Here is a 27,162-nt window from a genome sequence, read left to right on the forward strand (position 1 = left end):
CATTTCCCCAAAGATCTGCCTGTAGATCCCGATGCACAGAAACACAAATGCTCTCCTAGCCCCTTGTGAGCCTACTGCATAAAACTCCTTTGAAATTCTTCAACCCAAGTTGTCCCGAGACCTACCTGGTGACTTCCCTTACTCCGCAGTGTCCCTGGAGAATGTGCTGCTGGACGTGAAGGAACTGGGTCGTGGAATGGACCTGATTCGGCGAGAGTGCAGTTTGCACGAACACAGTATCCTGCGTAACTTCTTGATCGCCAACGAGGGGAAGTTAGACCGACTCCAGAAAGATGCTAAGACAGCGGAGGTGAGCGGAGGGGCAACTGGATAACAAGGATTAATGGAGAAGAGCTTGCAACCAAAACTTCGCTCCTCTCTGCTGCTGAAGCATTCAAGTGCATGAAGCTGGTAGATGAACTCCGTCTACTGAGTGCACCCTGGACCGTGTATCCTGCTATGTGTGATTTTGTAGATACGTTTAGTGCCAGATTTGACTAATCCATATTTATTCAGCAGTAGTGACTGACGTGTGTCAGAGAGTGCTTGTTTCTGCTCATATTCTTGTGCAGAAAGTCAGATTGTGTGGAGAAATGGATGCCTTTTCTTTACCGCTGTTGGAAAACGCTGTTCTGCTGCGTAGATCGGATTTCTGGGTTTGCAGTGCTTAATGCAAGGCAGTTGTTTCGACACTCAAGCCTAAAAGTACTGGCAGTTAAGCTTGGTAGCCTCTGTCTACAGCAGGGGTGTCCAAACCTGGCATCTTTTAAGACTTGTGGACTTCAACTCCCAGAATTCCTCAGCCAGCAAAGCTGGCTGAGGAATTTTGGGAGTTGAAGTCCATAAGTCTTAAAGCTGCCAAGTTTGAACACCCCTGGTCTACACCAAACCTGAAAGCTGCAGAAGCTACTGTTTCATTGATCTTGCTTATCTTTTGTGACAGGAAGCCTACAACACGGTCGTGCGCTATTTTGGCGAGAGCCCCAAAACGACACCGCCCTCTGTTTTCTTTCCAGTCTTTGCACGTTTTATCAGAGCCTACAAGGTAAGGCTTGGGAAGTGGAGATTCGAGATCGGCATTTTTCGATTTTAGTTGCCAAGGTTGAAAAACACTATTTTAGCTGGCTACTTTAGAAGCAGCAGAACTGCATGCCTGATCTTGCATGAATTTGGGAGTCCGGTCGTAACTGTCTACCATTAAGCTCTGCTGGACACAGTCTTAGAGAAGGCAGCTTTGGCTGGGAGAAGGCATGGCCCGTGAATAAGGGAATTAAAATGTTCTTCCTGTGTGGGCTAGAATGAAGATCTCCTGTGCCAGGCCACTCATCTCAGCCAAGCAGCTTTCCAAAATGTCAGCCTCCCCAGAGCATCTTCCAGAGCAGCCATCATCTGCATTAATTACCGTATTTTTTGGCATATAAGACGCAACTTTTTCCCCCCTAAAAGGGGGGTGAAAATTTGGGTGCATCTTGTACACCGAATGTAGCCCCTCCCACCCACTGGCCCCCACCCTTTGGCCTCTGCCTGCCAGCAATTTACCTCCTTGCAGCAAGCAGCAAGAAGAAACAGCCCATTTCAGCTTCAGCACAGCCTAATAAGCACAATTTGATTGTCCCTTGGATCGGTCTCCCGACTCTCAGCTGTTTCAGGCTGCAGGGATTGCCATGGCCTATTGCTGCGCAGGCCTCCACTGCTTGCTGCAAGGAGGTAAATTGCTGGGAGCAGATTTTTTTTTCTTGTGCTAATCAAGCTATGCTGAAATCGAAAATGAAAGTAAAGCAGGCTGTTTGCTGCAACGAAGCAAAATTGCTGGGGGGCAGAGGCAGATATCTTTTTCTTGTTTTCCTCATCAAAAAAGGTAGGTGCATCTTACAGTCCAGAGCGTCTTATACTCCGAAAAATATGGTACAAACTTTTTTTCCATTGTTGGGAGAAGCCATCACAGATCTAGGATCAGAGCTGACAAGCACAGCCCAGACAGAGGAAGAGAATGGTAGGCCAGTGGCAGGGAAACAACCAGATGGAAAAAGAGAAAGATGGTTTCTTTCAGCGAAAAAGCACTTATAATTAGGGTGTGCAATAACCTGATGTCTTTATGGTTAGCATGGCATAGCAATAGCAAATAGCATTTGGACTTATATACCGCTTCACAGTGCTTTACAGCCTTCTCTAAGCGGTTTACAGAGTCAGCATATTGCCCCCAAAATTCTGGGTCCCCATTTTATCCACCTCGGAAGGATGGAAGGCTGAGTCAACTTTGAGCCTGGTGAGATTAGATCTGCCAAACTGCTGGCAGACGGTGATCAGCAGAAGTAGCTGCAGTACTGCACTCTAACCACTGCACCACCGCGGTTTATAGAACTACTCTCTTACATCACTGGATTTCAAAGTATGGGTAGTCCTTGGCTTATGACAGTAATAGAGCCTGCCCATCATGGTTATAAGTCATGACAGTCATAAAATGACTGTTGGTCATAAAGTTCAGTCACATGACTGAACTGATTTTTGTGGCAGTTGTAAAACAGCCACCATAGTCCTTAAGCAAACCGCATGGGGTGTTACATGAACCATTGGTTCGCTGTAAGTGCAGAAAATTGGAAATAAATGCCTGTTTTCAGCAAATCTGTTGTAAAACGTGGTCACATGAAGTGGGACATTGCATACAGCCGTAAAGGCAGATCAGTTGCTGAGCATCTAAAATTTGGTTACATGACCAGGAGAAGGGCAACCATTAAAACTTCGAATCCAGGTTGTAAGTAGCCCCCAGGTAGGTCTGTTGTAACTGCAAACAGCTGCTAAGTGACGGTCATAAGTAGAGGACTACCTGTGTTAGTCAGTGGTATTAATATCCCAGCTTGAGCTGTTCACAGTTGTTTCTCTGAGCAGGGTTCCCAGTGGAACAGAGAATTGGGGCCTGATGTATTTACATAGGCCTTGCTGCAGGCTGAGGCCCTTATGAGAGGCACCTGCCCTTTCAAAATTCATTAATACATTTATTATGGCAAGTTCCTTCTTGCTTTATCCAAAATGCAACAAAGCAACTGTACTAGGTCATCAGATCTGCATTTGTCAGAAATGGAGTCAGTGATTCATTTTAAAAAATCTACTTTATGGGGAAATAGATCAAAGCTAAATTATAAGAAGAATTTCTTTACTAAGGAATAGAAAAAAAGAAGACATTAGGTCTTCTGAGCTTTCCAAGAAAAAAACAAGAGAAATATCTGCCCTGAATTTCCTTAGCTTTATTCAACCAGGCATCTTCATGTATTCAATTACAGCTGCCAACAGACCTGGCCAGAATAACCCTTTCCTACAATCACCCATTGAAGTGCAGGCAAAACCTACCGGGTGTATTTCATAGCGGAACTTGGCTTTCCAAAGTCTGGACCATACTCTCTTGCCTGCTGCCATTATATCTCCCTTATAAGTGGTAATAATCATATGGAGACAGATGCAAAGTAGTTGTTTTTTTTTAACAGAAAACATATACAAACACAATAGGAATAAAGTTACCTGCCCTGTAGACAGAAAATCTCAGGCTCAGTCTTAGCATCTCCGGATAAAACAATCTGAGACAGCAATTGGACTGGAATAAAACTGTCCAATCTGAGACCTTGGAGAACCAACCAACCAACCAACCAACCGGTCTAGTTGACCTAGATTCCATTTTCACATCCACTCTACCTGCCTGGCCATTGACCAATCCTTCTCTACCCTACTGTTGCACTGTTCTTTCTCTTTCAGGATGCAGAACAAGAGAATGAACTGCGCAAGAAGCAGGAACAAGCTCAAAGGGAGCAGGCATTGGCCCAAGAAGCTAAGAGGCTAGAGAAGGTAAGAGATGCTCCAGGACAACAATTTGAGAATCTTCTCTGTGTGTGTGTGAACTCGCAGGAGGACTGTTTCATCATTACGTCTCGTGGGCTTTGGTAGAGCTTCAACTTGCTTGTAATATATTTTATTATATCATTAGAGTATTAGCTGCTACTCTTGGATGGTATCTCATTAGAGAATGGAAGGTCATCTAGCAAAGCATGGGATGCTTCACCAGAGAAGGTGCAGCCTATGCCATCTGCACCTGCTTCTAGAATAGGCATCCTGCTAGGTCTCTGCTTCTCTGCATTCTGACATGTTCATTGGTTCCTCGTTAAAGAGATGTTAGCTTTCCCATGGTTTTCTATCCGTGTTAGGGTAGATATAACCACAAATATAGATATTTCAGCCTGGGCTGCCTACTTATCTACAAATCTGTTCCCAGGGAAATTCTTGACCTTCTGACTCCAGGGGCAGATACGAACCTTCCTTGTTGATAGAATGTCTGTTGGAGGAGCTCAAACAGAGTCTTAGTCTAATATTGGGATGTATTTGCCATTGCAACAGATATTGTCAGTCTGGGTTGGACGTTATCTGACTCATGTAGTGCATTGTATTGTGAATGAAAGGAAACCAGGTTGCATGGATGTGAGATAAACCCCAGTTTGGATTTCTCAACCTTCTTTTGGATCGGTCACAGAGCAGGATGTGTAGCGGTCAGGCTGGGCAGCGTCTTTTGCTTTTTTTTCCTCCTTGACCAGCCCTAGTTGTCTTTGCAGCGCAACAAATGGCAGCAGCAAGAGTTAATTGCTGAGCTGAGGCGGCGCCAAGCCAAGGACCACCGGCCTGTTTATGAAGGCAAAGATGGGACCATTGAGGATATTATTACAGGTAACTCCTGATCGTTCCATTCTGATTTCCTTAGCTGGGCTTTCATGTTCTTCCGGGGAAAACTTTACCGTGATGCCAGAAAAGGAAAAAGGAGATCTGCTGCTTGCAACATATTTGGGTAATGGGTCCTCTTAACCTTAGCCCAGGGCCTTTCTGATCCTCATTACCCACTTTCAAAGGAAATCAGGCTTCAAAATCATGCAGTTCCCAGATTAATAGGGGATGACGTTGTTTTAAGATGTATTTCAGAAAGCACCCATCTTGAACTGAAGCGGGATTGTATCATATCCAAAAACCCAAGAGAGAGCAGTAAAACCATAGCTGAGGCTTCTGTAGCAACTAGTTAATAGGCCAGATTATTTTTGCTCATGCAGCTTTCCCAGCCCTGACTGACAAAACTGCTTCCCCTGCTTAAGTTTTCAGTAAAGTTCCAGGAATTTTGCTTCCTTTGGCACTTTTTGTTACCCTTTGGGGATCAATAGATGTCCCACCATGAATCAACTGTTGGGCTGCTACGTCTGGGCTACAGAAATACGCCCAACCATCAGATAGAAGCAAAAATACTGACATAATCTAGTGCAGGGGTCTGCAAACTTGGCTCCTTTAAGACTTGTGGACTTCAACTCCCAGAGTTGGCTGGCTGAGGAACTCTGGGAGTTGAAGTCCACAAGTCTTAAAGGAGCCAAGTTTGCAGGCCCCTGATTCTAGTGGTCAGGCACCCACTAGGTCAGGGGTCTCCCACCTTGGCAACTTTAAGACATGTGGACTTCAACTCCCAGAATTCTTCAGCTTTGCTGGCTGAGGAATTCTGGGAGTTAAAGTCCACAAGTCTTAAAGTTGCCAAGGTGGGAGACCCCTGACCTTGTGGGTGCCTGGATTTTTGCAGTTGAGGTATAGAGGGCCTGGTCAGTTGTCAATCTCTGGCAGCCTGTGGCCTTAAAAGCCTGCCTTCCAGGGTCCCCCTGGTGCCCACAGCTCTCTCTTCTTACCACCCATCTTACTCTGCTGCTTCCACATCACTAAAATTTTAGGCCTTGAGATAATGAGCCCAGAGAAGACTCTGATTGATCAAAGAACTGCCAGACAGCTGTCACCCAGCTCTGAGAAGTCATTGTAGGTGCTCCTCAGAAAGTCTGATGTGGAGTCTTCTCAAACCAGGAATGGGGGGTAAGGAAGGTGCTGGTGGCAGCAGTCCTGATTGTCAGGGTTTCCCTGTCCTATCCTGGGTGTGAGTGCTTGTGTGAGAGAGAAAGACAATGAGAATGAAATGGTGCGAATTGAGTGTCTCCTAACCACCCACCTGAAAGGTGTTAAACTCAGCCTGTCTTTTCATGCTTTGAGTATCCATAATCCTGCTTATCAGGGCAGGAAAAAAACAGGGCAGAGAGAAAACGTTGCTTTCCACCCACCCCCTCTTCATTGGGAACCAAAAGGCTGGTGAAATGATCCAATTTTCCTGTGCAGAGGATTTCTTCCAAGCCAGCTCTGATGTGATGGAGTCTTGGCTTTGGGCCACTTGCCCTGTACAGAACAGAAATCCAGCTTTCCAGCATTGGGTGCATTCATTGTTGGTGGCTGTAGCCAGTGGTGAAATCTTCCCCCGTTTGCCACTGGTTTGCTGCTCGTGTATGTGCAGTGCACACCAAGTATGCAAAAAGCATGCTGTGCGCGCATGCACAATGTGCACCGTATGCACTCTGCATACGTGTGCATGCACAGTACGTGCCAAATGCGTGCTTTGTGTGGAAAATGAGGCTTGGGAAGGTAAGTAGAACAGTGAGGGGGAGGAACAGCTGTGCCGCACGATTTAGATTCAATAGAAAGCAGGATTTCTTGCTTTCTAACGATTTTAAATCATGCGGCACAGTTGATCATTGGGAATACTGGTTCAGAGGAACCGGAAGCTTTTTTTTACTACCAGTTCAGGCGAACCGGTAGTTTTTATCACTACCGGTTTGCCTGAACTGGTGCAAACCGGTAACATTTCACCGCTGGCTGTAGCCTTATGGACCATGGTGCATATCTTTTGAGTGCCATTACACACAGTTTTATCTTAAGCTGTGCACTGCATATTGAACAATCTGACGTCTCTATGTCTCTGTCCATCCATCCCTTCCCATCCCACAGTATTGAAGAGTGTCCCCTTCACTGCCCGTACAGCGAAGAGGGGCTCTCGCTTTTTCTGCGAGCCGTCTCACCACGAGGAGCCCAACTGTTAGCTCCGCTCACCTTCCCCATCAAAGGTATCCAGCCTGGAACGTCATTTGCCACCTCTTCTGCATGCAACTCCTTCTCTGCCACGAACCCCTGAGAATTCCTTCTCGCATGCCTTCCCGCCTTTTCCCATGAGCTCAGGGCTTCTCAACTCCTTCCCCTCAATCTGCTCCTGCTCCCGCCCCCCTCCACCCAGTGCAGGAACAGAATCGTCCTGTGGAATTGGCAGCGTTGCTCAGAAATCCCAACAGCAGCTGATATCCTTGGGGACTGTTCTGCCTTCGATGTCAGAGGTTGAACAAAAGAGGTGGGGGGGGGGCTTCAGCAGGGTTGGCTTGACCATCTCCCCGCATAATGGCCTTGCCAGAATCCCTGCCCCCACCCCACCCCAATCCCTTCTGAAAAAACATTCCATTTCCCCTTAGGCATTGGCTCAGACCAGAGCATTGTTTTTCATAAATACTCATTTTCAGACTCCCACCACCACCACTAATTTTCTGGTATTTTCAAAAGAAAATGCTAAATAATAACAACTTTAAAAAGATCCACTGAGCCCTCCTAAAAAAATGTTGATGCCCTCTTGCCCTTCACTGTTGAGAATCCCTGCGTTGACTCAACCTGTTTTTCTTATCCCTGCATGGTTGGCATGACAAAATTATCACGGATATCCTCTCCTGATTGCATGTTTTAGTCTGTCCTCCGCCCCCAGGATCACCTTATCACACTAATACAGTATACTAGCTTACTAAATCCACCCTTGATTTAGTGGGGATGGGGTTGGGGTTGAGTAGCAAATTCGTTGATGCTGCTGAGACACTCATTGGGGGTGGCAACGTAATCTGCTAAATGCATAATCAAGAAAACCATCACAATCCTGTCCCCAATATCAGATTCTGCTGGTCTTCTGCTGGAGGCCAAAGTGTGGCACATTGTTTTGCTAAAGTTAGACTGCATCAGTTTAGACCAGAGGTCTTCAACCTTGGCAACTTTAAGACTTGGGGACTTCAACTCCCAGAATTCCTCAGCCAGCTTTGCTTTGCTGGCTGAGGAATTCTGGGAGTTGAAGTCCACAAGCCTTAAAGTTTCCAAGGTTGAAGACACCTGGTTTAGACTGTAGATGTGGGGTCTGTATGTTTTAAGTACTCACCTAAACATCCTGAGGTGAAGAAAAAGCATGTGCTTTGGTGACTAAGCTGAAGCATTGGCTGTGACTTTCTAGTTTCTAGTTGTTAGTTTTACCATTGGGAAACTGGCCTTTTGCTGAGTCCTGGATGCTGCTATTCCTGTACGATGCAGACATTGTAAACCACCCCAGAGAGTGCGATAAAACACTATGGGGTGATATACAGGTAGTCCTTAACTTACAACCACAATCGAGTCCAAGATTTATGTTGTTGAATGAGACATTTCATTAAGTGAGTTTTGCTCCATTTTACAACTTTTTGTGCCCAGTTGTTAAGTGGATCGCAGCAGTTGAACAGCTAGTAACCTGGTTGTAACGTGAGTCTGGCTTCCCCATTAACTTTGCTTATCAGAAGGTCACAAAAGGTGATCATGTGACCTTGCAACACAGTTATGGTCATTAATATGAACCAGTTGCCAAGCATCTGAAGTTTGATCAGATGATCAAGGGAATGCTGCAAAGGCTATAACTGTGAAAAATGGTCATAAGTCACATTTTTCAGTGCCTTTGTAACTTTGAACAGGCACTTAACAAACTGTTGTAAATCAAGGATTACCTGTATAAGTCTAAGTGCTATTGCTATTGTATTTCTATTTGCTGGATTGTGATAATCTGAAATTAGGCTTAATTAGGTTTAAACTCAGTGGTGGGATTCAGCCAGTTCGCACCTATTTGTGAGAACCGGTTGTTAACTTTTGAAGCAGTTCGGAGAACCGGTTGTTGGAAGAAATCTTATTTTGTTTTTTTCCGCTTTAAAGGGCTAATCCTGTAAGGAAGGCAGGAAGGAAACATTCTGGTGTTTCTTGTCTCATCTTTATTGCCCTGCTTACAGAAACTGCCTCTCTGGTTAACCCTTATTACATTGTAACAGCTAAGATGAAGCGCCCATCAATGTGAGTGACATTGAGTTGGCCATGCCCACGTGGTCACATGACCATCGAGCCATGCCTACCCAGCTGGTCATTAGGGCAGAGAACTGGTTGTTAAATGATTTGAATCCCACCACTGCTTAAACTCATATCACTCACCAAGCTCAGAGGGCACCAAGGATGCCACAGTTAATCTCCTATTTCTTCTTGGTGCAACTATATAATTAAGGGTTCCTAGCCAAAGGAACAGATTAGTACAAGATGAACCAGGTATCAGAGAAGGGATGAAAAGCTCTGGTTTTTGACATCCACCATAGAAATACCGAAATACACAGATCCAATAGGAGGAGAGAAACATTTTCTTCCCCTTTTCAATCATCCGGCTCCCAAGGTCGTCTTGAATGGAAAGGAGAGAAGGAAAGCAATTTTAGTCTTGTCTAAATGATTCCCTTTGAGTCAGGGCAGTTTACTCCCGGAAAATTGAAGAATGAATTGTAATCTAAGTACGTGTTTTGGAAAAAGAGGAGCAGAAACTGGAAAGATGCATGCCCTGGCTGATGACTTGTGTAGTTAAAGTATCCATAGATCTTCCAGATCACCTGTTGAGTCATCTTTTGGCTGAGCCTGTTTTTGAGTCAAAAGAAGCAGAAAAATGTTTCTAGTTTCTGAAGGAACCTCTTCAGAACTTTGTCTGTTTCCATAAAAGGACAGACTATGCAAAGTGGGCTCAAAGCAGAGAGTTACGCATGCTAGAGTTTCATTCAAAAGTGGAAAATGGAGTTCTTTAAAGGATTTCAGGTTACAGCTGATTGGAAAGGCCTTCCTCACTTTGAGATGATAGCCTGGGCTAGTGAACTAGGTTTGCGTTTCTACTAAACAGCATGCAATACGATCTTTATGAACAGCTAGGAAAACCTGCATTTCAGATTTAGCCCCATAGTTTAGGAGCTGGCCTTATGCAAATGGGCCTCTTTCTACTTCAGTATCTGCTGCAGGAGGGGAGACAGTTCCGAATGACTTTTCAGGTACTTTTCTGATTGCCACAATCCAGCAGGAGGCAACAGCAGTAACAGTTAGATTTATGTACCACTTCATAGTGCTTTATTGCCCCCAACAATCTGAGTCCTCATTTTACCGACCTCAGAAGGACGGAAGGCTGAGTCAAACTTGAGCTGGTCAGGATCGAACTCCAAACTATGGGCAGAGTTTGCCTGCACTACTGCATTCTAACCACTGTGCCACCAGGGCTCCCATAAGGCTAAATGGGCAGTATTTTTCAAATCTTTATGTACTCCTAAATTGTCTTGCATGGATAGAAAATAGCTTCCTTTCTCTTTCCCGTTGCCTTGCTCTTCGTTTAAAGAATTATCTAAGAATTTTTGTTCTAATTGTCTCCATAGCAGCAAGAACCATTTGCCTCTAGTTCCCCCTCAATTCATCTACAGGAGTGAGTAAGCAAACACAGCTCTCTGGAGTCCTGGAGCCTAATTTTGGCTTTGCTGCCTACATGGGGTACCAATCACCAAAGATTTGCACTTGGGCATCAGAGTGAATAAGTAGCCTTGGCAGTTGTTTATCCCCAGCTGATGTTTTGCTAACCACCAACTCTTTCTGCTGGAGGAAGGTGGAAGTCCTTTTTTTCAGATAAAGAAAAGCACCTCTAAGGGGGAAATGTTGTAAAGCAAAATGCTTCATTAGGGGCTAGAAGAGTGTAGCCTTGATGGGTTGTGAAAAGTCCTCCAGGGACACAAATAGTGGCTTTGTCACCTGCCTTCTTCCACCTCATCTGGCAGCAAAATGAACTAATTTCAGAGCATCTGTCAGGGAATTGCGCAGCAAGTGTCCAAATGGAAGTCAGGAACGCTGACACGAAGTTGTAGTTTTATATAAATAGGGGGCGGTGCTCATCTCCGTTTCAAAGCCGAAGAACCAGTGCTGTCCGAAGACGTCTCCGTGGTCATGTGGCCGGCATGACTCAACGTCAAAGGCGCACGGAACGTTGTTACCTTCCCACCAAAGGTGGTCCCTATTTTTCTACTTGCATTTTTTACATGCTTTCGAACTGCTAGGTTGGCAGAAGCTGGGACAAGTAACAGGAGCTCACCCTGTTACACGGCAGCACTAGGGATTCGAATCGCTGAACTGCCAACCTTTTGATCGACAAGCTCAGCATCTTAGCCACTGTGCCACCTCATATACACACACACACACACTCACACACACTCACACACACACACACACATATATATTTGTTTTCTGAGGTTTTTGTGGGTGTTTGTATGTAGGTCTTTGGTTATTCGGGTTTTCTCCCGTGTAAAATTGGAAGTGTCTTGGCGACGTTTCGACGAAGTCTCATTCGTCATCTTCAGGCTTCAGCTTCGTGCTTCTGGGAGCAATGTGTGATTGCAGCTGTTCTTCCTTTTTAACTGCTAGTGGGGGTTTGAACTGATTGGGTGGAGCTTGGCTGTGCTCTGATTGGATGGGGTTTTTTTGTGCTCTGATTGGCTGGGAGTGTGTCCTGTTTGGGTGGGGGCTTGGTTGTGCTCAGATTAGTCTGAGTTGCAGGGGGATTTGAGCTGGTGAGCTGCATTGCTGTTGTTTGGCTTCGTGTTTGTGGGCGTGCTACATCTTCATAGTGGGTGACTGTCTGCTGCATGTATGGATTGGAGGGGTTTGAAATGGCTAATGTTGCAGCTGCAGTCTGGCTTCTGGTCTTTGGTCGTGCTTCATGATTAGTGTGGATTTGGATCTGCTTTCTGGGTGGATGTGTGGATGTCCAGAACACAAGAACTCAATCAAAAAAGAGGAACCAACTTCTTCCTTTCTGATTGGATGTGGGTTTTTTTGTGCTATGATTGGCTGGGGGTGTGTCCTGCAACTCAGACTAATCTGAGCACAACCAAGCCCCCACCCAAACAGGACACACCCCCAGCCAATCAGAGCATTAAAAAACCCACATCCAATCAGAGCACAGCCAAGCTTCCACCCAATCAGTTCAAACCCCCACTAGCAGTTAAAAAGGAAGAAACAGCTGCGATCACACATTGCTCCCAGAAGCACGAAGCTGAAGCCTGAAGATGACGAATGAGACTTCGTCGAAACGTCGCCAAGACACTTCCAATTTTACACAGGAGAAAACCCGAACAACCAAAGACCTATATATATATATATATATATATATATATATATATATATATATATATGTACACATACATATATATATACATACACACACACATATCAAACAAAATAGGCAAATGGGCATCATGAGATAAATCTCAGAGCACGGGGCACACAGAAGAAAAAAGGCGGGGGGGGGAGGGAAACTCCCCCTCCCACACCATAGCAACCCAACACAGTGCAGATTGCCTCGTGCAAGAGCCATCACACTCCAATCAACTCTAACTGAATAATATATCTGGTTCATTAAACAACCTCATTGTTCCAGCTACTAAATTTAAATATCTTAACAGCATCCCTTAGCTATCCCTTATTTGTGGACTCCTTGGGGATGCCCTGCTTTCTTTCTGACCACATTTTTCTTTCTCCTGTAGATCCTTACATGCCCTGCCTTTCCAACTGCGAATGCTGCACTCCGGTGGCCCCGACCTTGTTCTTTTTTGCCAAAGAAGCAACTTCCGTTCTTTCAAAGACTTTCAACTGAAGGATCCAAGGGACATTTAAAAAGTGCCTTCCCGCAACAGTATTATTCTTACTCTTTTATAATTTAAGATGTATTTTTTTAATCTGTACATAACGTGTTCCTTCCTACCGGTCCCTTGCTCCTGCAAGCCCATCAGTGAGTCAACTTGGACAGATGAGACTGTTCTGGCTTTTGAGAAGGGCCCTGGGCAGCAGGAGGCTGGCACCCTCCCTGAGGGCCTCAAGCCTCAAGCATCCAAACCAGAATTGCACTTTGACCATTCAACTTGTCTTTAATGGATGGAGACAATGAGCACTATCGTTGCTAGGCCCTGATGTATTGCAGCAGGGAAAAATCAGTCTCTGGTAGTAGGCCTTTGTATACAGATCAGGTCTTGTGGAAAAGCTTTGTTGTTGTTGTTGTTGTTGTTGTTGTTGTGTTCAGGAGCAGTCTTTTGCAATTGTGTGGTTTTCTTAGAACAGGCTGTGAGAGCTGACTCTGGGGAGTTTGAAAGTTAGGCCTTGGTGGCCTTGGAAAACCACTGGAACTTTCTTCCAAAGTGGGGGGGAAATAGCACCAAAGTCTCATGTCTCAACTGCACAAAAGTAACTTGTGTTGATTCAGCAGGGAAAAGTGATAGTGGCTAGCCAACCCTTGGGGATCTCAAGAAAAATCCTGGGTAGGTTACAGACTATCTCATTTTTTAAAAGAAACTCTTGCTATTTTTCCAAAGGATGAAAATCTGCTTCCTATTTGTATGTGGCATGTTCTACTCAGTTTTTTTTTTTAATACTTGGTGGACCAAACAAAACGTAGCACTGCCTATTATGCTTATTGAAGCTTTCAAAATAAGTAGAAATTAAGTTATGCATGAAGGTTATTCTTGATGAATTTGGCCAAGTCATTTTAATTCATGAATGAGGTGGGAACTGTTTTTTATTCATTGATGAAGGATAAATGGCATGATTTCCTATCATCAAGAAGAAGAAGAAATGGGCAGAATTCCTTGAACTACTTTGGAGTAAGCCTTTTTAAAATGGAATTCCTCATAGTTTCAGGAGATCCTGCACTGAAGAACTTATCTATAAATATTACCTCATGGCTGGATTGATTTAACCTGGTTACTGAAGTAAACAATTTCTGGGTTTTCATAATATGTTGAACTACAGGATAAGATTACATTGCTCACTAAACCACAAACAAACCATAATTGACATGAAGGCCAACCATACTTAGCAATTTATGCAAATGCAGCCATTGGATCTTGAACTAAGTTGTTTATGAATATTATGTGAGCCAAGAAATAGAACTCATTTATCTCCCCCACACCTGCTCCCTTAAGGTTGTCTAGGTTGGAACTGCCTCTAACTCAACATGCATTTGCAATAATTGTTGTGCTGATAGGTTTTGCTTTAACTTCTCTTAACTTGCCTGATAACTTCTGACCAAAGATTTTGAGGTATTAACAGTTTAGGATAAAGCCACTTGACATTGGTTAGGTTCTTCAACTGTTTTTAATTCAGAGAACCGACTTGACTCCTTTTGTGTTTTACAGCACTTTTTGCAGCTAGGAAATCAATAGAGCTAAAGATGCTTCTGTAGATCAGTCTTCTTCAACTTGGTACCATCCAGGCGTGTGGGTCTAACCTTTTTGATGGAGTCAGCATGGCTAATTTATTTGGAGACTTTAAAGTTGGCAAAGTTGATACAGAGTTTAATTCACCAAATAGATCTTTCGATGAAGTTGTCTCCACTCTAGTATTATGAAGCTGTCTCTTCTTCTGAAGCCTTAATCTAGAGGGGAATCAATTACTATGTTTGTCTTATGGACATTTATGAACTATGATTTTAATTCCACAGAAGAGTATTTGCCTAACAGATTGCCCCAATATGAAGTTGCCCACATAAGACAGGAAGAGAATTGGGGTTATTAAACAGCTGTGATGTCCTGGTCAATTACACAATAGGTCTCTTGGATCAGGCACACTTGAAGCTATAGAGCATTTGTTTTGCCAAAAGTATCCTTTTTATAAAGTTTCTGGTATTAAACTGTGCCAAAGAATTACAGTGATTCCTGCAACCAATCCAGTGCCTTATGTGGAAAATGGAAGTGGGCTCCATTGGGCCTTCTAGGGCCTTTGGTGCAGCCCTCAATGAATACAGCCAGCCTCCCCTTGAGCCTGCCTTTCTTTCTTAAGTTGTAACAGCTGCTTATTCTTCAGAGTCCTCTGTTCCATGGTTGCTAGGTCTGCTAGGAACATCAGGGCCATGGGTTGTACTCTTATTCAGGAAATAAGAGAACAGAAGTTCCATTGAGATTGCTGAGAAGGGTGGCTTTGTGGTAAAGTGCAGAGGTGGATATAGTCGTCTAGATATGGCCCTCATCCATCTCCTGCATGCAGCTTTCAGGGCCACAATGTCTGGCACACCCAGAAAAAAAGGTGGGTCTCTGGCAAATTTAGCATGCTTGATAAGATTTCAGCTTGTGGATCTGAATTTTGCTCTTAAGGCCTGTGGGTTTACGAGATGGCTTTGAATTGCAAGGGAAATCAATGGCTGTGCCAAATGCATGGTTTACATCAGTGAAAATTCTAGTTTTAGAGTGATCGCAGACGGCTGGGAGAAGTCACTGTTTCTGTGCTATTCCTGGAGAGCTGCTGCAGAAACTGTGCTGCTGGAGAATAGGCCAATGGTCTGACTTTATGATACTTGTCTGCACAGGGAAAGCCACTTAGGGGGAGTCACAGGACTGTAGCCTTCGCATGATATTCAGACTCCCCACCCCAAGTTTAGAAGGTGAATAGATCACATAGTGTTGGCACTTTATGGAATAGAACTCTTGATACTTCCTTCCTTCCTTCCTTCCTTCCTTCCTTCCTTCCTTCCTTCCTTCCTTCCTTCCTTCCTTCCTTCCTTCCTTCCTTCCTTTTAAGACTTCCTCATTCCGTTCCTTCTGTGACAGTATATGGAAAAGGCGGGGGGGGGATGCCTTTTATTTCTGGCCCCTTAATATAAACATTTGTTTGAGCAAATTCTTTTAACATTAAACAAAGTATTCAAAATTCTAGTATCATTTGCCGGCGTTGGGGGAGTTAACAATATCTCCCACCAGCTATATACGAATCGGCCATCTCTGCTTCGGGGTGGGGTGGGGTGGGGCGGGGCAGGGAGACGTTATAATCTCTTTGGCTTCTCTCAATCAAAGATGTCATCTGCCTCTTCAACCTGGCAAATTGTAACTGGCATCACTATTGATAAAATATCCTTACCTCTTCATCCACTACAGTGTTTATACATATGAAAACCACTGGCTTAGGGACACCTCCACTGAAATCAGTCACGCTTACTTGCTTAAAGAAGGGGGCATGTATCTAAACCCCTAAAGTGATGATTATCCTTTGATTAATGTGTAACTCTATTCTTGGCCCCTGTGGTTCTTTTCTGTGTGTCTTGTTGCAAAGAGGAAAATAAACATGCCGAGGGAACTAGCTATCCCATTTCCACCTGTTCTTGTTGATGAGAAATACAGAATGGATAGCGCCTTGTCCGAACCTTAGTGCCGTTTCTGTGTAATCGTACCCCTGATACTAAGCAACCTACATTGAGACTTGGCTTACTGGTTAAAAACATGGAATCCTGTTCCCAGTTGTCATCAAGATGTTTCATCTTGTTTTGAGAGTTGGCTCTATATTTATAATCACTTAATCAAGCCTTGTAACTAGAAAAAACGTCGTCTCAGATGCCCACATTCCAGCCAAGACCAGGCGATGAAAAGATTTAAAGTACAAATATATGTATGTACTGTATGTGATTGAGACAGGACAATAGTGTGCAGGAATGACTGAGAAGAGTAAGTTAAAACAATGGCGGGAACCACAAGTAGGCAAGCCCCTGAATGTGTGCCAAAACCACTGAATTTGAACGATTGCTGGGTAATGTCTTAGTAAAGGCCAGAAAGTGAGTAATGCAACCCTCAAGCTTAAGGGTTCTCTTACTCTTGAGCCCTTGGACAAAGGGCAGAAGCAAATTGCAAGTAGCATTGTGAAGGTTTGGAGGGAGAGGGTCAGCATTCTCTCTAGGTAACTCCTATAAAGGCTGTTGTTTTAGCATAGCACCCCAGGCAGAATTATAAGGCTCATAATATCAACATCTATGCAGCTAATTTGATTCAGGGTTTGTTCAGTCTTGGTTATTCTCTTAACTACTTAGCTTGCAAGGAGACCCAGAGATCAAGGATTCTTTCATATCTTGATGTTCAATACCATCAGGCATATTTGTAGGTTGCTTTCACATATTCACTTGGAGATAAGGGACCCTGAACACAATGGTGGGGGTTTTCTGGAACGCTGACAGATGTCAATTTTGAAGCTGCCTGGCCTAGAACTGCATTGTGAATGCTAATACAACACATCATCTCAAATGTTGATGGCTTAAAGCTATACATTTGTGGCTGAACCCACACACATTGGTCATGAAAAGCATGCATCTGTTTTTCATGACCAACATGTCTTAGCTGTAATAGCACCACGGCTTATTCTTTACAGAATGACAGCAGGAACCTTATGTTGTTTCTACATCCAAGGGGCTCAGGATAGTGTCCTGTATGTGTGCAGTTATCGGAGACACCCAGCAGAGCAACTTATGCCTTGTTTCTGTGCTTCCAAGACACACCTGGATGGCTGCACTTAGCAACAAGATGATGGATGTCTCCCTGGGAAGGTCAGCACACATTGGTCCTCTTCAGAGAGCAGTGGCACTGTGAAAACAATTAATAAAAGCAACGCATGCACAATTGTCCTGAGGACATGTAGTGGCTAGTTTGCTTTTCGTCTGGCACAAGGGCCAGACATCAAAGCTTCCTGCTGCAGTACAGCCAAAGGACAAAAGACATTCTGCCATTCAGAACATTTGCTTTTTCCACGATGGGAACTTAAGCTCCAACTCGTAAAATGAAAACTCTCATGAAAAATTTCAAATGTGAAAGCACCCTTAGAAGTAAGACTGAATTTGACACTATTTCAGTGCTATATAGAAAACCAAGGGAGAAAGTTAGGGTTGTAGCCACTTCTATTTCTGAAGCAAACACTAATATTGTCCTCCAATATACCAAATGGGACCAATTCTCCACTCTGCTTTCTCTCGGAGGTTTTTGACCCTGTTCATGGCAATGCTAATTCCCAAGCAGGCAGAGTATTTCTTGGTGTTACTTCTGGACAGTTTACAGCATAATCACTTCAGCATAGTCCTTCTGTGTAGCTAGATGTATCTTTTTTGTACATGTGAAAATTATTATTGATTATACTGTAAGCCAATGCCTTCCTTCCTCTTGAACTGTACAGAATTTCTACTAATGGGAGAAGGGGGGAAAATAAAACAGAACCAAAGACTATACACCTTTGCATTTATTGCCAGTGAATGAGTCTTTTCACCTCCCTGGTTTGTGCAATTCCCTCCCCCCCCACAACTTACAGTTGCTCATTTCAGAGATGCCGAATGGAACATGTCTGTATGCCTTGAGAAAGCTACTAAAAGGGTCAGACCCAGCCCCCATCTCTGAAAATGTTTTGAATTTCTTGGGATGCCTAATCATACTTTGAAAAGAGCTCTGAAATTCTCTAAGTCATTTTTACTTAAGATCACCTTCTCAGAACCAGAGATGGCAGCCATAAACTAATCAATCGGGAGGTCAACTTTTGAGAAAAAGCTGGTTTATGAAAAAGAAATTGTCAGGGAACAAGTTGTGGAAATAATCTAAGTGCACGTAATAAATTCTAGTACAAGGTTATAAATACAGAGGTATGGAATCCATCAGTTAAAAATGTGGAAATCAGCAATCAGCATTTGTAGCTTTGTTTATTCACACAATGATTATGGATGAATCTCATACTCGCTTTATATACAGCCAGCATGGCTACTTTGCCACACGTACCAACTTAGGATATTTGTATATCCTCTCTTCCCTTTTTTAGATATATACTTGCCAGCGTACCTTCAAGTCCTCTGTTATTTTTGGGGATTAGAGGCAACCATAGATCCAGTCCAATAGGTTATGAAAATACTCTTTTAGAGGCTTTTTTTCCTAAAATCATTTGGAAGCAATATAAACTAATTTTCTACAGGAGGCCATAGATTGGTATTTTCAGTCCAGATTTATTATAAATATTGTTTTAAAAATTCCATTAAACCCTTAACTCACAAAGGGATACTGCAACCAGGGAAAAGGATCCAGTCACAGTGATAAACCTTCCACGAGATCATGTAGCCCATTCCCGTCTCCAGTTTAGACAAGACTGATGCTGTATCTCAGCTGTTTCCTGCCACCATTTTGCATCGAGGCCAAAGGAGGCTCTGGGCTAGTGTGGCCCTGGTGAAGTCTGAGTTGAGGCAGACATCATTCATTCTGATGCTCAGATGCAATTCCCCCAATCCTCTGCTGGATGATCCAAGAGCCGGGGTTTCAATTTTGGTGATGCCCTCCAGATCCACAAGGGACACCTGAACTTTCCTCCCTTGTCCTGATGCTTGCTGTAGACTGGTGGTTTTCACTGGAGATGACTGCCGCCAACGGGCAGGAGCAGCCGCTCCCGTCTTAGAAGCAGGTGAACGTAATGAAGAAGACTGTGACCCAACGTGCGGGGTCCAGCAAGAGCAGTACATACACTTGGCTTGGATGCCGCCAAGGCTAAAACAAGGCAGAGTTGCCACAGGAACAAGGACTGAATGCTTCTCGTACAACGGTGTTGGGGGGTGCCTCAAAAGAGGCAGGGGTCAATTACTGGTCACCCAGTTGCTGCAGCAGAGTCCGACGCCGACGTTCCAGCTCCCCTTCGCTCAGCTCCTCGCTCTCTGAGGTGTCCCAACCACTCTGACAGCAGAAAGAAGGCAGGTAAGAACCCCTCATCCAGCCTTCCCTCCAAGCCTTTCTTTTTTTCTATCTTCCTCCATCCTCCATGTCCCAAAGCAGGGATGAGCAATTCCCTTTATATGGCCCCTAGAGCCCCAAGAGATCGAGACTGCTGAAAACAGAGAGCAGTTCTTGCCATTTTGAGGATGAAATCTCCTAAAACAGACATATCACTATATTTAAAAAAAAAAAAGTGAAGCCATCTCTCTTCCCCAAATTCCACCCTAATCGCCCCACCTGTTTGTGGTCTTCAATTTCCCCACCCAAAAGGGTTAGGGCAGGGCTGGGGAATTATGGTCCTTTCACGGCTTGTGGACTTTAGCTCCCAGAATTCCATGCTGGCTCAGGAATTCTGGGAGTTGAAGTGCACAAGTCGTAAAGGAACTATAGTTCCCCACACCTCTGGGTTAGGAGAAGCCATTCCTGGCCTGGGATTCTGCTCGTGTCACTCCACCCACCCCCCAAAGTCTCACCCGCTCCCTCCGAGTGCCTCGGGGAGGGGAGTGGCCCCTCCCCTCAGGTCGCAGAGGCGCCTTCCCTCGCTCCCACTCTTCTGCCCGGCTTGGCTCCTTCTTGTGCTCAGCTTCGCTTTCAGGGCTGTTCTGTAAAAGAAATGGTTTGCGGGGTGGGAGGGGCCTGGGAGGAGTGGGCCTGGGTGACCGGCCCATTTGGTGACACAAGGCTAGCACAACCAAGGAAGGCAAGTGAGCCCCAAAGATTGTAAACCAGCAATGTAGACGTTGAGATAAAACAGTTGCAAAGTACCAAACTCTGCCAGGTGGGTTTGGTGGCACCTCAGAACATGTGTACCTTCATCCCCGGCTGTTCCCTTGAATCCCCAGATAGTGTTACCTGCTCCTACTCCGTGGGTCGAGACCCATGCGGAGGGAGCTGCCAGGAGAACGACCCCTTTTTTCCCCAAGGAGTTTGGCTTTATGCGATTGGTCCTTCTCCCTTCTGCTGTCACCGCTTACTCACCGACTTGTGCCGTTTCTTTTTGCTCTTCTTCTTCTGCCTCTTGGCACGCCTGGGGCTGTGCTCTGCAGGAAGACAGGAAGTTGTATGCAGACGGGGAGACGGGGCCGTCCCAGCCTTCCCCTGGGATGACCTCAGCCCACTCCCAGCCGTGATCCCACGGCAGCAGGCCAAGGATCTCACAGATGTTCTGGGAAGGTGGCCGAATATTGGGGGATGGGGTGATGCAGATGCTACCTATCCATGGATTCTTCCGATCAAATTAAGGGAGAGCAGTTTGCATGCTGTGGGAGTTTCCTCATTTTTACAGCGCCGTAGAACATGTGTTGAAACTTGTATTGATGAAACAGAGTTCAGCCCATCATTTTTTGTGAGTTTTAAAACAAGTTAAAATAGGTATGTGACTCCAGTAGCGTTGCCTGGGGTGGGGTGGGATGGGGTGGGGGGGGGTGTTTTCAAATGGGAGAGCCTGATGAAAATAAGGTGTTGTGGGCCCTGCTGCCCCTTCTGAACATCATCTTGACATTGTGCAGATGTTCCAAACGGATAGAGCTTACAGTCTGACACCGCAAAGCTTTTGTCATTCGGACCAAAAAAATGACAGGAGCCACAGACAACATTCCTAAGCCTGACATGCCCCTTCGTGTCTTAACTTTCCGTAAGTGTTGTGCAAGATGTGAAAACACATCCCCAAAATTTGCTCCCTGAACTTTCTCTACATCCACAACATGCTGCTTGTGGCCCTTGGAGGCTGAAAAATGTATTCTTGAAAAACAGAAAGTGCAACCGCTAGCAACAATAACGTTGCCTGCCCTAAACAAGCCGATGCCTATGGATTTGTTTGATAGGATTTACATTTTTTTCCCCCCAAATACAAAGGCTGATGCCTAATTTCCCATAAGGACTTCTCTTCTATGGAGCTAGCTAGTTTCTCCTCCACGCCAAGCCTTACCCGAGTCGGGGGAAGACGAGGCCCCTGAACCTGCGGATTCGGAGTGGTTTCGTTTCTTGCGCTTGGCTGCTCGGTGGGGATGATCTGAACCGGATTCTGAGCCCTGCAGGAAAAAACGAAGGACTCACTAGACAGCCGCTGCCAGAGGAAGAGTGGACAGAGCCACAGGAAGAAGAAATAAGCCAAAGTAAAGATCAAAAGTACCAAGGAGGAAGAGGAGCAGGAAAGGATCAGGCCAAGCTGCTGCATTTTTGAATTAGTAAGCTGCACAATCCTAGCTCTTGAACCAAATTATCATTATCCATACTATATAAAAGTGGCCAGTTTGCAGAGATCATCCCCACACCAGGCAACCTTTTCATTAGAACAGCTTTTCCTAAAGCTAATTTCCTCCGACTTGTCAGTCCCCAGTCAAGGTGCCTTAAAATCAAAGCTAAACAGGTCCAGATCAAGCTTACCAATCCTTGCCAAGTAAGAGATGGGCCCTCCGGAGGTCTAAATTGGCACCTCTGGCTTCTTGCCCCTTATCCTACTGCATTCCCCCCCCCCCGAGTTTTTCTGGCACAGAGGGGTCATCTGTTGTAACAGCAGTGAACAGGCTGGAAGAGAAAGCCTTGGAGTCCCGGGGGGGTGGGTGTTTAGGAATAAATGCAGTGTCCAATTGAAGTTAAAATGCCATTCCCAAAACTGAAAAGCTCAAAGTGTGAAATGCCCCTTTTTTGCATGTGAAATAGGTTGTTTTGAGCATTTCAGAAGTGCTTCAAGCTCGCAATAGACAGCATCTCACTCGGAGCAGACCTGTTTCCGGTTCGAGATACTTTCAAGATGCTCTAAATTAGCCTGACTTGAATCTGAGACAAGGTGCTTCAAATCCCAAGTGGATGTGATGGAAAAGTGCACCTGCAGCAGCAGAAGAGGGGCAGGATTTCCCAGAGAGAGGCCTGGATTAAGAGACCTTGCAGTCCTAAATTGGAGGGAGGGAAGAGGTTCCTCACAGACCCTGGCCTAGAAGGTCTCGGGATATATCTAGTAGCATAGAAGTTACTGCTTTAGTTCGGCAAGATCCTGTCAGGGTTTAGTTTGGCAAGACTTGCTGTAAGCAAATAAAAGACTGGGTTTAATTGGATCTTGCTGTCTCGTCTCTGGGATTAAGCCCGACAGTGGCTTAGTTCAAAACATAAGAGAATCCAGCTGCCCTTGACCAACATTTTTTTTATTTGCGCACTCCGTTGAGTCTGTCCTCCCGGAATCTCACCGAGGCAGAGTGCTTGCGATGGTGTTTCTTTGGCTTCTTGGCATGCTTCTTGGCCTTGGTGTGGAAATGCTGGCACTCACTCTGGGGAAAAAGGAGGGCTGGGTTACTTGGGCCCCTTTGGAACGTGGCCTTCCCAGCCACTGTCTTCTCTTCCCCTAAACTCCGCTGAAGATATGATCTAGCCTGGTAACGAAACGTCTGGAATCCAACCCACAAGCTCAGAGAACGAACCTCCACCCTCATCCTACACCAGAGCTACGGCCACCATCGCAAACTGTCTTCTCTATCCTCCTTCAGCGCAACTCTACTTACTGGTCCCATGGGGTTTGAAGCAGATCCCTGGCTGGGATTCAATTGCTCCGCCAGGCCCAAACACGAAACAGGTGCTGCTCACCTCCAGCAACTGCAGGAATTCGCGAAAGAGGCGGATCCGTTCTGATTCAAGTGTGATCTGCTCAAAGGCAATATTGTTGACAAACCGCTCTCTGACCTGACCAAGAAGAAGAAGCACATATTGCATCCTTTCCTGGAATATTCTAAGTTTTTTTTTGGGGTGTGTGTGTGTGTGTGTCATGGGATTTCAAATCCTACTGATGGCAGAAGGCACCACTGTTGTATTCAGATACAAACATTTCAAGGGATAACTAATTGGGGACAGACCTCGGAAGCAACTCTGTTCTGTCCCCCCCACCTCAGTGAACTGACTCAATTAGCCAGCAATTTAGTCCACGGCAGCTATCAGCTCTGGCAGCAGACCAGCGAACGTCTGCCAAGGTTTTCTTTATCTTCCCTGATGCCGGTGTCACAGAAGCTCGTTACCGGAGCAACCAGGAAGTCAGGAATAAACAGCTATCCAGGCCAAATGCTCAGTCAAATAGTTCAGTTCAAGGTTTCTCCAGTCAGTTTGTTTTGTCCGTCACGAAGTAGTAGAGCAGCCCTTCCTGCTTTTATACCCTGTGGGGTGTGGCTCCGTGACTCAGCACTCTCTAGGCCTGCCCCACCCCTTCTTTTGTTGTTCCCGCCTCTCTTGTCTACGAAACCTGGGATCTAACCAGGACTGATTGTCCACAGCTGGGTCTGGAAGCATTGCCTGGGCAGGGGGAGATACAGGAGACAGGCCTCGTCACCTCCTCTACCTGGCCTGCCTCTGGCTCCTGGAGCTGAGCCAGAGAGGCCGGCCCTGCAGAGGGAAGCCCCGATGGCCCTTCCCCCTCACTCTCTGAGTCACTTTCTGGCAGGGGGTCAGGCCCGGGGGGAGGGGGGGGGGCTGGAGCCACAACAAACTCATTCCCAAACCACATGCTGCTAGAAGTTAAAAAAAAATTGTGAGCCGATGGCAAAAATAGTTGAAGCCTTTGGGCCTAAGCCACTGTTTTGCTACTTGCTCACTCAACTGGGGGAGGAGATTTCCAATTTCTCATAAATTGGTTCGGACAGAAGCATCCATTGTTTTGAGACAAAGTTACAGATCAACCTGCTCCAAAAATGAGGCTTCCAAGTGCATCCTTGTAGAAATCTTGCCTTCTTAGACTGGCCTTCCTCCACTAAGGAGGCACCCAGAAGTAGAGGGGTGGGTTTCTCCAAGGGAGGGAAATCCCCCTGTCCTAATGCCAAAAGAGACATTCAACAGTTGGACCAACTGTTCTATTATTATCTAGATGTAATCTGCCATCCTCTTCCTTTAGCCATCCATTTGACACCTGGCTGGAAAACCTGCCCTGCAAGGAGCAGAAGGTCTCACCTCATCCCAGGGGGTATTGGGCTCCAGGGGAGGAGCTGCCTGACGCAACATGCTCTTGAAGGCGGCCTCCTTCCGCCGCATCTTCCGGGTTTCCTCCTTTTCCCGTTCACGCTCCCGTGCCTCAGCCTTTTCCAGCAGCTGGGTGGGTGGGGGTGGGATGGGAAGGCAGAGATCAATCACCACAGAACATTCCTGTCACTAAAATATCTCTTCACTGGTTTAACTGCCTCTTCATTTTATTTATTTCTATCCTACCTTTATTAATTTTACAAATGACCCAATGTTGTGAACCGATCTGACACACTTTCCTCCTCCTATTTTCCCCACAACAACCACCTTGTGAGGTGAGTTAAGCAGAGAATGAGTGACTGGCCCAAGGTCACCCAGCTGGTTTTCATCACTAAAGTGGGATAGAACTCAGTGTCTTCTGGTTTCTAGCCTGGTGCCTTAGGCACTACTAGACCAAAATGGCTCTCGTTCACAAAACTGCCCCTCCCTGGATTTGCCTGACCAACTTTTGCAAAAGCAGCCATCGCCTTTTCTGTCAGCTGCTCGGTTACTTGTAAAGAAGATCTTTCTTCCAACTGGATTGACCCCTAATGCCCAGCTGCCACACTGGGTGACTCCTCAGCCCCACCATTATTAGACAGAGAAGAGACATGCTCCCAACAAGCATACATTTATTTCAATATGATAGGGGATATCATATGTCTATGGAGATTCTCAGTCACCCAGACCAAAAGTGCTTTTTCAAGAGGCAACTGGACTTCCTTGTTTTTCTTTGAAGAGGTTTCGCTTCGCCTCCAAAAAGCTTCTTCAGAAGCGAAATGTCTTCGAAGAAGACATTTGCCTCTTGAAAAAACACCTTTGGGACATGAGAGGGGATAGTCACCAAGGTGAAGAAGCATAGGATCCCACCCTGCCCCACTCACGCTGTTGAAAGTTAACTTTATGTTGCCAGCATCCAGCGTGGCAGCACGCTTGTCAAAACTGATGACATGAGCAAAGTCCTCAAAGGTTGTATTTACTTCCACGCTGAAGCTTCGGTCCTGCCAGAGAAGAAAGGGAAAAGGAGAGAGGCAGGAAAAGGCCATAGTTAAACTTTCCTTCCTTCAGAGCCCTGGTCTTTACTTCTAAAACATTAGGAATCAAGGAATATAAAAATAAATCCACTATAGACTTCAATCTTTTTAAGGGTTCTCTGAAAATATCTTTTTCTCTGGATCAGGTAGTGACTGGAATTGCAGATCAGCTCCAGTTCCCCTTGCCTGCTTTTATTTTAAAGCCAATACAAGCATCAGAACGTGACAGACCTCTGCCCTGTACAAAGAAGGATGCTTCAAAGAGAATGTCTTATGGTTCTCCTGAAACTGATGATGGGGTTGCCTAAAATGGGCCCCAGCTAACTGGAATCGAGAGAGAGACATAATTCCTTCAAGGGAAATCGCTTTCCAGAAATATTTCTAGCCCATATTCTGTTGTTAACCTTCCAGCCGTACCTTGAGAATATCCTTGATGATCTTTTTTTCGTCATGGAACCGGGCCTTCAGATCTTCAACGTAGAATTTAAAGAGGTCGAGCGGGGTAGAGCCTGCGAACAGAAGAGCAGCAGGAAGTAGTCCATGCATGCATTATTAGCGCTGGGCGCAGAGGACCCGCCCAACAAGTTTCCAAGCAGCTTCCAGAACTTCTTAGATTTTGGGTCCAGGGGAATATAAGGCTGTCATTTCACTAAAACTAAGCATGATCCGTGCTTGGTTGGAAAATTATCCCATCGTGTCCATCAGTTTTAAGTTACAGGATAGAAAGCAGCACATGAAGTCGAATAAACAAGCAAGAGATGATCAACAATGCTATCTGAAACAACTGTCCATGCCTCCTATTCCTCTATTACTTATCCCCCTTGGAAAGTCAGCAACCAGGAACGCACACCGCAGTGTGTCCTCTGATGCTCTTTTACTTAGGTGACTTGTCCTTGAGGCAAGAGAACATGCTCAGAAATTCCTTAAAATGGGTTACCGCACAGACAATAATGGAAGAACAATGAAATCCCCACAGTGGAAGTATGGATTGTGAAAAAAAGTCAGAACCGGAAAATTAGCCTGCTGATCAGAGAAAAAACAAACCCCTTTTTGAGGCTAAAAACATTATATATGGACTTTTTGCTGACAGAAAAAAAAGATGATTTATGAGTTTGAAGATTAAGAGAAGCTTGGATAAAATGAAGAGCTAAGGGAAGAAGGATTACAAAACTACCTACCTACTGAAAACAAGGTTGGAAGTCATTATATGTCTTAACGGTAGTTCTTTTCTCTTTTTGCTTCGTGCACTTTTTTGTTTTTCCTTTCCTATCTCCTTTTCCTTCTTTTCTTTCCCTTTCCCTTTTTTTCAATTTGCCTTTATTGTATGGGAAAACTCTTAGTAAGTGTAAATTAAAAACCACCTTATGATGCATATATTTCTAATTCAAGGACACATTTGAGGGGTTGCTTAGAAGACAAGTCAAAATAGAAAACATTTCCCTTAAGGCAGGATGCATGAAAAATCTTGAAGTAAGGCAGGAGATGCCACTTAGTGAAGCCCCTGACTCAACCAGCCTTCTTGGTTCATGGAGTTTAATCCCTGCACTTGGGTCCAGTCCTCAGCTTTTCCAATGGGAAGATCTCAAATCTAATGAATAAATATTTGCAAACCCAAGGGCAACATTTCAAGTCATCCCAAA

The 27,162-nt window shown here is 45.1% G+C and overlaps 2 protein-coding genes across 4 annotated transcripts in view; one reads left to right on the forward strand and one right to left on the reverse strand.

Annotated features, from left to right (window-relative positions):
• Nucleotides 1-18,002, forward strand: part of FMNL3 (formin like 3) — a 117,400-nt gene extending 99,398 nt beyond the window's left edge. For 2 of the 3 annotated variants that reach the window (XM_058165984.1, XM_058165987.1), the window contains 5 exons: nucleotides 150-310; nucleotides 944-1,045; nucleotides 3,745-3,834; nucleotides 4,593-4,704; nucleotides 12,525-18,002. In XM_058165984.1, coding sequence (XP_058021967.1) covers nucleotides 150-310; nucleotides 944-1,045; nucleotides 3,745-3,834; nucleotides 4,593-4,704; nucleotides 12,525-12,634 — 575 coding nt within the window. In that variant the 3' untranslated portion in view covers nucleotides 12,635-18,002. Of the gene's footprint in view, nucleotides 1-149; nucleotides 311-943; nucleotides 1,046-3,744; nucleotides 3,835-4,592; nucleotides 4,705-6,831; nucleotides 6,948-12,524 lie in introns of all 3 variants that reach the window. The other variant, XM_058165985.1, reaches the window with a different exon arrangement.
• Nucleotides 18,003-18,150: 148 nt separating this feature from the next.
• The window catches only part of PRPF40B (pre-mRNA processing factor 40 homolog B), a 28,763-nt gene continuing 19,751 nt past the window's right edge, over nucleotides 18,151-27,162 (reverse strand). The window contains exons 19-27 of the mRNA XM_058165988.1: nucleotides 25,940-26,031; nucleotides 25,373-25,489; nucleotides 24,441-24,578; nucleotides 23,094-23,189; nucleotides 22,700-22,780; nucleotides 21,445-21,547; nucleotides 20,496-20,557; nucleotides 19,991-20,119; nucleotides 18,151-19,478 (exon numbers count right to left, since the gene is read on the reverse strand). Of these exons, the coding sequence (XP_058021971.1) occupies nucleotides 19,386-19,478; nucleotides 19,991-20,119; nucleotides 20,496-20,557; nucleotides 21,445-21,547; nucleotides 22,700-22,780; nucleotides 23,094-23,189; nucleotides 24,441-24,578; nucleotides 25,373-25,489; nucleotides 25,940-26,031 (911 nt within the window). The 3' untranslated portion in view covers nucleotides 18,151-19,385. The remainder of the gene's footprint in view (nucleotides 19,479-19,990; nucleotides 20,120-20,495; nucleotides 20,558-21,444; nucleotides 21,548-22,699; nucleotides 22,781-23,093; nucleotides 23,190-24,440; nucleotides 24,579-25,372; nucleotides 25,490-25,939; nucleotides 26,032-27,162) is intronic.

Source organism: Ahaetulla prasina, chromosome 2, assembly GCF_028640845.1.
Source record: "Ahaetulla prasina isolate Xishuangbanna chromosome 2, ASM2864084v1, whole genome shotgun sequence".
NCBI lineage: Eukaryota > Metazoa > Chordata > Lepidosauria > Squamata > Colubridae > Ahaetulla > Ahaetulla prasina.